The sequence below is a fragment of the Myotis brandtii genome, unplaced genomic scaffold, assembly GCF_000412655.1.
Source record: "Myotis brandtii unplaced genomic scaffold, ASM41265v1 scaffold230, whole genome shotgun sequence".
NCBI classification, from domain to species: domain Eukaryota; kingdom Metazoa; phylum Chordata; class Mammalia; order Chiroptera; family Vespertilionidae; genus Myotis; species Myotis brandtii.
In genome coordinates this window covers 7007570-7020347 of record NW_005358650.1, presented here as the reverse complement: position 1 = coordinate 7020347, position 12778 = coordinate 7007570, and the positions used below count along the sequence as shown (strand labels likewise).

Sequence of the window (12778 nt, the reverse complement as noted above, 5' to 3'; positions counted from 1 at the left end):
TTCTTGTGGCAGAAACCTCTCTGACTGTAGGTTGTTGAAAAATTGTTTTTAATTTTGGTATAGTGAACATAATAGCTTATTTCTAACGAGACCCTGGGAAATGCCAAGAGATAATAAATTCTTAACAGCTATGGACCCTGGAAATAGAATTTGAATAAATAGACAAGTAGAAATATGAAATATAAAATACACAGTTTAATTAAACTTACAAATGAATTAGATAATTGGTATTAGGAATATTTTTTATCTCACCCATCACCATATTAGTTTCTTTCCTACTCTACCAGCTTATAGAGTAGGCCCTTGAACAGCATGAGCATAAACTGCACAAGTCTACTTACACACACATCTTTTTCAATCAATACATACAGTGCTGTAAATGTATTTCCTTTTCCTTGTGGTTTTCTCAATAACATTTATTTTCTCTAGCTTACTTTACTGTAAGAATACAGTACATAATAAATACATAACATACTGGTATGTGCTAATTGACTGTTCATGTGATCGGTAAGGTCTCACATCAACAGTAGATTATTGATAGTTAAGTGTTAGGGGAGTCTAAAGACATACATGGATTTTTGACTGCAAGGGTTTGGCACCCCTAACCCTCGAGTTATTCAAGGGTCAACTATCCTTCTTTTCTGTGATTGCTATGGGTAGGTTTTAGCTAGTTAAGTCTTAAATAGCTAAAGCAGTTAAGACATTTTGGTAGTAATATTGCATAGTGACATTGTAGCACATTTATCAGGAGTCATGGACCAATGGATTTTTTTTTGAAAACTATTTCTTTTCCCAAGAACAAGATGTCGAGAATTTATTTAATGTTGAGCTCTTCATGGACTAATTCAGAGAACTAGTCATTGATTTCATTTAGCTGGGTCACAAATTTTAATTTTCTGGTCTGGAGTTTTGTTTCAACTGGGCATATTTCCCAGGAAATAATATTTGCTTAAATACAAGCATCTGTGATTTTATTTTGAGATTTACTTATAAGAGCACCCTCTGGGGTAAAGGATTTCTGAATGGCTTTTCCTTTTTGTATTTCTTGACAAATGACAAATGGTATAACATAAACACCCACTTTCCAGTATACATAGAAATAATTGACCTAGGATGCAAGGAAACAAGCTCACATCTTTTCTCTCCATCAATTATATGGCCCGCAGACACTTTGAGTTAAATGTAAAGTCCCCGTATAAAGGAGCACACTAGTCTTGTACTTGGGTCTCATTTTCAACTCATTCTATAAACGGACAGTTCCCTTTCCACCTAAGTATCTCAGAAGGACACACACCAAACTGATGTCAGTGCTTATATGTGGTAAGGAGAGAAGGGGCTAGAACTGAGAGTGAACCTCACAGGGAACTTTAGCCTGGTCCATAAATGGTGTAATTGTTTGTAAGACAGATAAACAGTCATTATTATATTAAATTTTTTAAAATTCAGAACTCTGCATTTTTCCTCGGCTCCAGGCCATCTACTTCCTTTGCCCTGATGTTACTGTGACTTCTGTTTTCCCCTAACTCAGCTTTTCCAGTTTTTCTGTGTTACTATGCACAGGTGTATTTTTAAAATCCTGCCCCCTCAACTGTTCCCACTTTGAAGTAATATTTTATAACATACTGAAGTAATATTTTCGTGAACTCCCTTAGGTCAAGAGAATATATATGTAACTATTTATACATAATTTAGACCGTGCTCTTGTAATTAAATATATGGAACTTATTTGTTTTTGACTTCCAAGCCTGCCTCAGCCTAGAAAAGTAATTCTATGCGTATGTTTAGTACATGAGTCCACAAAAGCATTTTAATTTTCATCTCAATTCTCTCTCTCCCCCCACCCCAGTTTTCTTGCTTCTTTCTCCTCCTTTTCTTATAATTTAGCAAATGACTGCTTCCTGGTGAGCTTCTACCTATATAGCAGAGTGGAAGGATTATCTCGATCACAACCAACCACTCAATTCCCTCTTTCCCAATTACACAGCCCTAGGGTGATCTGGATGCCTACAGAGGAAAAAATAGTAAATGGAAAATAGGCCTTCATCATAAGGTGGCATTACCTGTAAGACAGGCTTGTTTATGGCAAGGACAAGCATCTGATATAGTAGTTTTACAACCATTTTATATCTAATAAATAAATGATTGGACTTAGGAGTAGGTCAGATACATTATCTGCTGAGAAGCTGTTATGAAGTGACAATAAACTGTGTGTAGATTTCTGACATGAGAAGGCCAAGAAGGAGTATTTACAATAGCTTTCTCATTTGTCTTCTTCTGACCTTTTTTCTCCTAAAATTCATCTGTCATAATGTCATTGTCAGGATATTTATAAAATACTGATTTGACTTTAAAATATGATGGTTCTGATTAAGAACCTTTGATAAATTACTATTATCTACCAAAGCAAGTCTGAATTGTTTAGATTGATGTACAAATTCTTTGAAAATATGGTCCATCTGTACCAAGGAGTCTATGTTCCAGTCATGCAAAGCGATGAAGTAACAAACAGTCCCCAAACTTGCCAGATGCTAGTGCTCCTCTGTGACTTTCCCTGCTGGCAAAGAATGCTTGGTGGCCACCTCTTCACTTGTTAAACTCCTACACATCCGTCAGTGTCCAGCTCAAATGTTCCTCTCTGTACTCTTGAGCCTTTGGCTCAGATAAATATAAAATAGATCATAATAGACTTTGAATTATTGTGTACAGGTCTTTCTTTTATAGCCCATGAAATCCTTGGAGGGCAAGACCATACTGTACTTCTCTTGTAATCTCAGTGCCTAAAATGGAGCCCATTAGACAGCTAATGTTCATTTTATCAATGAATGAATCATTCATTCACAGAATGACCATTCTGGTATGCTGCAAAAAAGAACTGCTCTTATCACTATTATTAAAGCCCTTGGAAGGTTGCTGTTCTCTCTTAGTCACAGAAGGGACTCTGAGAGATCATTAATGTAATTGCATACTGGTCTTCCCAAGCTTTAGGCTGTTGGCAGATGAATTTAGCCACTGAGGGAAAAAAGGGTGAGTTTCTTGCTGGCATAGGTTAACAGCTATTGTTCTGTCTCTGGATTGTGGAGTGTGTGGGGGGTGCCTTCAGGCCATCCTGGGAGATTGTACAAGAGGATGTGAGGGCTGCTGCACTGTCCATCTCCAGAGACTGGGGAGCTCTGGCGGGGAAAGGCCACCTGCAGCCCTTCTGTGAATGAGGCTAGGCCAGTGCCATCAATGAGAACTAGGGACTGCCCCATTCTCTCTGTTGTCCTACATACCATCTGAATTAATGACACACCCTTCCTCGCACACCCTCCCAAATAAAAGCAAATAAGGAAAGTGACAAAGAGCTCATGGCTTTAATTCCAAAAACAAACAAAGCTGTTTTCCTGTCTTCTTCACTAGTGATGGTCTTTCTGCTACTGAGTGGGTCCAGGAGTAGCTACTGCCCAAAAGGCAGATGCAGAGCCCCCAGTCCTCCCCACGTGGGCCCCCTCCATTCCTGCTGTTCTAACAGGGGTGCCCTCAAACTGACATTATAGAGCCCCTTATAAGGAAGAAGAGGTGGTTTGAGTATCATTGACATATGCCTTCCTTGTGGAGACTCGCATTAAATTGTAAGCATTTTAAATAGAGATATTAGGAGTTTAAAAAATCAGAACATTAAATAAAATATATTTCAAATAACAGTGAAACTATAAAATGTCAGTACTAAAGAACGTACCGCAATACCCTGGGGTTCCACACACCGTCTTCATGAGCACTTGATGGTCCACAATTTTGGAGAGTCCAAAATCAGCTAACAACACAAGAAAAAAAAAAAGCAAGTTTTTTTCTCAGCTTATATAAGATGACAGAATACCTTTGTTATTCAAAATAAAACATTTGTTTGTTTTTGTATTTGATGAGTGGATGTAGATGGAGACCAGTCACCAGGGAGAGAAAAATTGAAAAGAGTAGCAATAATATTTTAAATCTTGCTTTAAATTGGAGGAAAATATGATTCCTAAATACATTTTATACTTTTTTTCTATAATTCCCAGCTTTCAGCATATAAGCTATTTCTTCTTGAAGTAATAGTTGCAAGAGACATATTTTGTTAAATATTAATTCTAAGATTTATGAAACTAACTCTGAAGGACCATATAGAATTAGTGATATAATTCAGAGCTTTTAATCCACTGGAACGAATTAAAATAAAAAATGAGACTTTCATAAATATTGAAAAAATGAACAGAAACATCAAAAGGTTTATTCTACTTCAAAATAATGTCATTCCCTAGTGTATTTGACGGAGAAGAATTTACTCTCGGATGAGAAAGATGACTTTTTTTTTGGCAAAAATCCTTTTTATTTATTCCACAGACTATTACCTAGATAAAACATTATCAAAGGCTGCTATCATTATGGTCTACTTGCTGGGCTACATCTGCCTCACTCAGGAAACACCAGGAACACTCTGAGGCCATTCTTCACGAGAGGCAGGTGCAGAATTGATGCCATTTTAGACTTCAGAGATAAACCCACTTTTCCACGGAGGTGCCAGATCCTTATCAGAGGAAGCAGCAGGAAGTCCTTCAGAAAGAAAGGCTCTCCTGCCTAAATTAGAATCTATCCATCCATTTAAAGAAATTTCTTTAAGGATAAAATCTTTGAAAGTGATGTCAAAGGAAATGGGAGCCTGCCTGCCGTCTTTCAGGAGTGATTATGAGAACACGCTGCTGCCCCGCAGGACGTCAGCATCTTTTCTTTAGGGTCTTGCATTCATAAAGCACATTCTGTGGTCTGAGCGCTTCCGTGATATGTATGACTTAATCTTCAAAGGTGTTAACACTTACAAATGCAGTGAACTCATCAGATTAGCATTATAAAGGATAGCACCAAGAGAGAAATGTCCTTCAGAGAATTTAATTTAAAAAATGTGAAACCCTACACAGGCAGGACAAAACAGATTCTGCTAGGGAGAATTCATCAAAAATAAATTCTACTTTTTTGCAAATGAAGATTTACTTTGGAAGGCACATGGAAAGTAATATTTAATATGTTTTTTTCTAAAATGCTGATTGAAAGATCTCTTTGGGTAGATCCCAAAGTTCATCTTTGTAGTTCCTCAAAAAGCTTATTGAAAAAACAAACAAGGTTTCCAGAGTCAGATTAGATGTCAGTGTACACGTTAGCATTTTAAAGGTTTGGGGATAAGTCCTGAAGAAATAAAAATCTTGTTGAAGTTGGCATTTTCTAACTTATTCTAACTCAGGACCTCCACAAACCACTTCCCCTCCTCCAAAGGGACTGATGGGCCTTGTACCTGGGCCAAGGAAACAGCATTCTGTGAGGTGCACTTTGGGAAGCAGAGCTCAGTTTATCTCTGTTCATATAAACAAGTGACTCAGAGCCTAAAATCACTGATAGGTACCAAACATTTGGTGTCAGAGTTCTCGATTATCTAAAATTAAGCTCCATCTAATTTGTGGAATGAAAGTTAATAACCAAGAAAGAAGTATTATGTTATCTGTGATTTTTTTTCTATATAAACATATTTACAAAATTTCACCTCCTGAAGTTCCTGTTATTTCTAAGAGTTGTGATTCCTTTGTGTGCCCAGCATTGCAACACTAACTTTAGGCACTAATTCAGGTTAACACTCCAGGAAAACGCACAGGCTTCCAGCACTGTGCCTTATTCCTTTACAGACAACAAATGTCCGAGAAAATTGAGTGGAGGTGACATTGAATGGAGCCATATTTAAAAATTCCTCAGAATACATTTCTTCTGTTCTGGGAAAGGGGTCAGAAGAGGTCAGGCTATGTCCTCACCAATTTTGAGTGGTGCATCTGGGGCTGGAGTTGCATAGAGGAGATTCTCTGGCTTGAGATCACGATGGACAATCCCATTTTCATGGAGGTACTAATAGGGAATATAATGAGGTAACATTCATGTAATTATATTTATGGTTCCAACATTCTTATTTACTATTTTCAGAACTTTAATAATCTTTACTAAATTATGTGATTCAACAACACACACATATAATTTCAAAATAAACACCATAAAGAAAAACTATACATCGTTCTAGAAGAGCTTATATATAGTTACCTAAAAGTGAAATGCAATTTAAATAATAAAGAACCAAATAAATAAATACATACAGAAATAAATAAAATAGAACCAATTGCAAGGAATAAAATATTTACCCCTCAGAGAATATTAGTTGCAGTTCTCTTTATGCATATCAGCTCAAACTGGCTAATTATTATTATTATAAAGTCAAGGTGCTGTGTCTTGAAATTTGGTTTATTATCTAGAAAGCATAATTGTATGTGTCATCTTATAAATTCAGAACCAGGGCAAAGACTTCAAATTATCGTTTGAACAGACATTTGGATGTAAATAATTATTATAGAGAACACATGCAATCCAGGACGCTGTGCAGGTCTCTCTCCTCATTGCCTCAGGTGTCCGCCCCCGCCCCACTCCCATCCCTACTACTGCTCTTGCCTTCAGCAGGCCACATGGCCAGCTCCTCTCCAGACCATGCTCCACACTGTCACAGGTATGTGTATATATATATGTATATATATATACATACATATGTATATATGCATTTTATAGTTACAAAATTATGATCATTGTCCACATTGTTTTGTAATCTTCACTTTTCTTGAACAACATATGGTGAATATTTGCCCATGCTTTGTCTTCCACAAAACCATCTCATCCAACATGTTATTAGGACAAATTTCAAACATTCAGAAACGTATAAAGATGGTGCATTGTATGCTCAGGTGCCTACCACCTAATTCCACAATGGGTGACACCAGTTCTCATTGCTCTTTGTTTGAGGGTCATTCCTGGAACTGTCTCTGGCACTTCCAACCTGTGTGCAGCAGGGAGGGGTGGGTGCAGAGCACACTCCTGCAGACAGAAAAGACCCTCGGGTAATACAGGACCTCTCTCTAAGTGACATTGGGGCAGGCAAGAGGGTCAGCTCAGAAAGAACTGATTCATGGTTCAATTGATCAGAGAGGAAGGGAGAGGGAGAGAAACATCAATAATGAGAGAGAATCATTGGTCGGCTGCCTCCTGCATGTCCCCCACTGGGGATCGAGCCCACAACCAGGGCATGTGCCCTTGGCCGGAATCGAACCCGGAACCCTTCAGTCCACAGGCCGACGCTCTATCCACTGAGCCAAACTAGTTAGGGCCCACAGGGTCATTTTTGTAAAGTGCAGATCTAGTCAGGTCACTCCCTGCTTTCACTTGCTTTTGGTGTTGAGTGGCCGCAGCAATGCAGCCTTTGCTTTTGTATCTCCAGCAGGGGTCGAAAACTCTCCAGGGGCATGCAGGCATGTAAAAGAATGAAGGGAGTTGGAAGCATGTGAAATAAGAGGGAGACACTGGGAAGTCCTAGGGTCTGCAGCTGTCCCTGGAGGGAGTATGACCCTGAGGAGGCCAAGGTGACTCAGGGCCAGCAAGATGCTGTCAGGAGGGAATGCAGGCCCCAGGTTGCTAGCTCTTCTGACTTTTCAAGGTAAGATGAAAATTCATTATTTTTAATGTAAAATATTCCAAATTTTAAATGCTGGCAATGAATTTTAAACCCTGTACAGGTTAGACAAAATGCTCTGCAGTCTTTGATTATTGCTTTGGAATTTAAAACAATCCTTGGCACTCAATAGAAAATTGTTAAGTACATGAATACAATATCTTTCCCGACTGCTTCTTAAATTAAATCCTTATTGAGGCGGTGCTGCTAGGCTTCTCTTTTGCTGTAAACTCGCCTTGAGTGTTTGTGTACTCCTTCCCTTCGGCTACTTGTTACAGCCCCCAAAAGTACATGTGTGTAAAACAAATGTGTGGTGGAATCTGATTGATTTTAATTTTTTATTATGTAAAATTTAACTATAAAATTATATATTACTTGGGTGATATGTTTTTTAAAATCTTTATTGTTAAGATTATTACAGATGTCTCCCCCCCCCCCCCCCCATTGCTCCCTCACCGGAATCCCACCCCCCTCCATGCCTTCAGCACCCTACTGTCTGTGTCCATGGGTAATGCATGTATGTATGTAAGTTCGTTGCATATAATCTCTCTCCACCCCCTCACCCTTCCATCTGAGATTTGTCAGTCTGTTCCATGTTTCTATGCTTCTGGTTCTATATTACTCACCAGTTTATTTTGTTCATTAGATTGTTCATTTTGATTATTACAGTCAATTGTTGATAGATATGTATTTATTATTCATAAGACCCTTTAACATTTCATGTAATACTGGTTTGGTGGTGATGAACTCCTTTAGCTTTTTCTCGTCTGGGTGATATATATATTGAGTGGCCAGATTATTATGACCATCCCATCAGTACAATGAAGTGAATTAGTTATGCAAATAATAATAATAAAACCTTGAGAGTATTTGCTTAGGAAGTTTTCAATATTCAGTATTTTTGGAAGTGTCAATGAAATACTAATGGGGTGGTCATAATAATCTGGCCAGTCATAATAATCTGGCCACTCAGTGTATATTTAAATATTTCTATTGACTTCAGAGAGGAAGGGAGAGGGAGAGAGAGATAGAAACATCAATGATGAGAGAGAATCACCTGCACGCCCCGTATTGGGGATTAAGCCCGCAACCCTGGCATGTGCCCTTGACTGGAATCAAACCCGGGACCCTTCAGTTCGCAGGCCTACACTCTATCCACTGAGTCAAACCGCTAGGGCTGGGTGATACATTTTTAAAAATAAATTTTATATAACTGGCAGGCCTTTCATGTTTGCTTATCCTGAACACCATCCATCTGCTACAAATGATGTGCTCTGAATATGAATAAATACATTTAGTTGGTAACTATGTCTGGTCTGAAATTAACTAAACAAACTATGTAATTACATTGCTAGCAGTTTACAAATGTTCTAGTTCAAACCTGTTCCTTAAGCTCCTGCACGATTTTTCCACCTGCCTCTGTCTCATTTCCAGCTGGCTGTTTCCCAGGTACCTTCGGCTCTGCATGTCCAAGATGGAACTCTTGACCTTCCCCAGCCCCGTTCTTCCGGCTGCTCCCACCGCAGAATGTGGTCTCTCGGTCAACTCAAGTGGTTAAGCCAGAGACGGATTCTCTTCCCCACCCCGCTGCCTCCATCCAATTCTCAACAGAGTGCTGTCGATTTTAATTCCAAAATGTCTCCTGAACCGCCCACCTCTGTATGTCATTGACGTGATCTTGGCTGGACCATCACAGCAGTCCTTTAACTACTCCTTTGCTTTCCAGGGTGCCCCCTTCGATCAACTCTCCACTCAGCAGCACAGAGAGCTAGGCATTACTCCTCCTTGGGAAACTATCCAGAGGTTTCCCAATACTTTATCCCGGCTTTCCAGGCCTTGGTCATCTGGCTCCTGCCTCCCTCTCCAGTCTCATATTCTGCCACTTCCCCTCTATTGCTCTGTTCTGCCCATACTGACTTCCTTTCAGTTCCTCCCAACGCCCTCATCGCCTTCCTACCTCAGCATCCTTGACCAGCTGCCCTCTCTTATCAGGATGCTTTTTTTACCCCTTTCACCTGGCCAGCCCTCCTCATCCTCAGGACACAACTATAATGTCAATTTCTCAGGGAGGCTGCACCTGTCCTTCCAAACTAACATATGTATGTGCCCACTCTCCTGTGTTCTCACTGATTCCTTTTTTTTCTCTTTTCTTTTTTCTTTTTTTTTCAGCATGTCTGATTCCTTGCAAGCTTTACGTTCAGGATGTCTCCTTCACTAGACTGAAAACTCTGTGAAGACATGGAAATTTGCATCTGTTTTCTCAGGTTCTCAATGCCTGGCATTAAGTATGCACTCTATAAACACTTTTGAATGATTAATAAATACTTCAGTTTTCCTATTGAGAAATTGGAATTCCTATTGGTATAATCTGCATTTTGTATCCATTTGCCATTATTAATTTGTAATAGAAGTTAACATTTTTGTGCTTCCTTTGCAACAGTAAGTTCCAAAGCAACATTTTGATATGTTTAGTTGTAACAAGGCTCAGCACCTGTGAGCTTATGAAACATACTAGGCTTATTGTTTACTGATACTCAGTCTCCTCAAATTTGCTCACTGAGTATCAGTTAGATGAATTAGATTTACAGCATCATTTTGAGAAAAGCCAAAACCCAATAAGAACATTTTAATTGAAGATAAGCAAAAAAGATTTCATCTTTGAAATGACGTTTTGAATAATTACATAATCCGTGTTTGTTCTTCTATATTAGCATTAAGTTGATAGTTATGGCTGAACTAATTTCTTCACATCCTTTGAAGTTGATCTGAACATCATATGCCTCAGGGGAGTTTGGGTAATGACAGTTGAGAATTCATCTGTTAGTTTTCTCTCCCGTTTCCTTCATGATTGAAACATCCGTAAATTGCACTTGCCAGCGTAATAAAATGGAACCGGGAAGTGATTCGCCAATGATAATAACATGTTAGGGAGCAGTGGGCTAGCCGAAAGACCTCTGTTAGTAAAGGAAGGAGCCCTGCTGAACCCCAGTGGGGAGCTTAAAGGTGACCAGGCCTGCTGGGGTCCCTGCGGTACGGGTCACCGGTGTGCACTATGCTTTGGGTTTTGGGTGTGGCCTAGAAGTGTCTGGATAAAGCAAGCTTTGCTGAAAAATGCTTGTTGGTGTGGCTGTATCATGGGGAAAGTGAGCAGGATGCTAACAGAGAGAATAACTGTGAATGCCACTCGGTGGGGAAACCTGGGGTTTCACGTTGGCGAAGTTGGTGGGGGAGAGGTCCCGGAGGTCAGAGACTCAGTTCTTGTTTCTGATTTTGCATCACCTGGTGTAAAAAGTTAGAATGGGAAAACATGGAGAGTTTCAACAGGTTGAAAATTCATTTTCCTGTCTATTTATATATGTACATGTTAGAAAACTATATAAAGTACATGTTCCAAGAATGGTCTCTATAGTGCTGGTGGAAAATGTCATTTACCTGCACTATTTTCTTTAGATTAAAGTCAAAACCTAAAACATTCACTCAACTAAGACTTCAGTGCAACACTTATTGCTTTCAATAGCAATTATTAAGTGAGTGGTTATCATTTTAAATTAGGCATTATGCAAAAAATTAATGGAGAAAAGCAATGTGCCTTGATTTAAACATGTACATCTCATGCTGGGAGAATACAAAAATATAAAGAAAACCTAAGAAATGTGCATGTAATCTACAAATGAATTAATATGTAAGATGTATTTGTATATAAGATCAGAGCAAGTGCATGTTGTGAGGCAACTGTCCAAGGGGCTGTTGAGAACGTTTAGAGAGGATAAGCACGTGATAAATTCATTCTCTTATACCCAATGCATGTGTCCAGATTTGAGAAAAGATGAGATTTTAGGACTGGAGACTATGAAAAGTTTTGACCAATTAAATGGAGGCAGTAACCAGGAGATAATGCATAGCTTGAAATAAGGTCCAAAAATAATCTGCAGTAACAGAGAAAGACGCAGAAAACACATTTTTATAATGAGACTGAAGAAATCAGGTTGGAGAACAAGAAAATTAAAGTGAGTGCTTGCTTCGGCAGCACATATACTAAAATTGGAACGATACAGAGAAGATTAGCATGGCCCCTGCGCAAGGATGACACGCAAATTCGTGAAGCGTTCCATTAAAAAAAAAAAAAAAGGAAGAAAGAAAAAAAGAAAATTAAAGTGAGATCCTGAATCTGCATGCTGTGGTCGGGCAGTCTGTAGTCAACAGAGAGGCTGACCTCTCTGTTCTGCTGGAGAAGCTGATTGGGCAGGGCACAGGATGAAGGTAGAAAGCACTCTATCCTCAGGCAAAGAGACGAGCTTCTTCATAATGAAGAAGCTGGAAGAAACATTATGAGAGATGACTGTGCTTCAGACCACTCCATGCTTTATACATTAATAAGTTAAGAATGGATATTTGGGGTGGGTTAGAGAAAGTTTTGGGATACAGTGAAAATTATATCAAATATGAAAGAGTGAAAATCTGTACATTTTTCTTTAAAATTTTAAATCCACAGATGTGTAAATGGTTCTTAAGTATTAAAATAGAATGTAGGATTTTAAAAAATGACCCAAACATATCTTACCATTTGGTCTTTCAAAAATATGCAATCACTCAAAGCTCAAACTCTCTTTTAAGCAGATGAAGATAATACTGATTCTCTGAATTCAGGGATCTAGACATGTAATTAAACTCTCTCTATGGTCCTAACAAAAACTGTGTCATTGTGTAATGAAAGCTGCTACATAGCAATTTAGTTTAATTACAGCTATGCTGTGGTCGATGGGCTGTGTGTGGTTAATTGATAATGTCTTAGGAGTTAGTAAGGGGAAGTTGGAATCTCTTTAAAAATCTAACAGGACAAAGAACCAGTCATTAAAAAAAAAAAAAGTAAACAGTGTTCTGACTATAGTTCTATTGGGATGGAAAAATTAAACTGCATGCATTAGCTCTTCTCTATTCAGAAAATTTAGAACCAATATACATCAATTTAAGTAAGAACTTCATAGTGGAACATTCCACTTTTGGGCCGTGTCTTCTTTGAAGACCTGCCTCTACCTTTGTCTTTACCCTTGAACTCTATATTTTTGACCTCACAAAACAGGCATAAAAAGGCAACTGTTTGTGAAGAAATACGATAATTGAACAGAAGTTGAATTTGGCTACAAAGAATTGAATAAATCTTCTGTCCAATGTCTTGCTATTGTATCACATCAGGCATGTTGAACTTTTAAAAAAATTGATATTATTTCTTTTTTATCT

At 38.5% G+C, this 12778-nt stretch overlaps 1 protein-coding gene across 1 annotated transcript in view; it reads right to left on the bottom strand.

Annotated features, from left to right (window-relative positions):
* Window positions 1-12778, bottom strand: part of CAMK4 (calcium/calmodulin-dependent protein kinase IV) — an 81526-nt gene that overhangs the window by 18612 nt on the left and 50136 nt on the right. Inside the window, exons 6-7 of the mRNA XM_005866475.2 lie at window positions 5811-5901; window positions 3719-3793 (exon numbers count right to left, since the gene is read on the bottom strand). Of these exons, the coding sequence (XP_005866537.1) occupies window positions 3719-3793; window positions 5811-5901 (166 nt within the window). The remainder of the gene's footprint in view (window positions 1-3718; window positions 3794-5810; window positions 5902-12778) is intronic.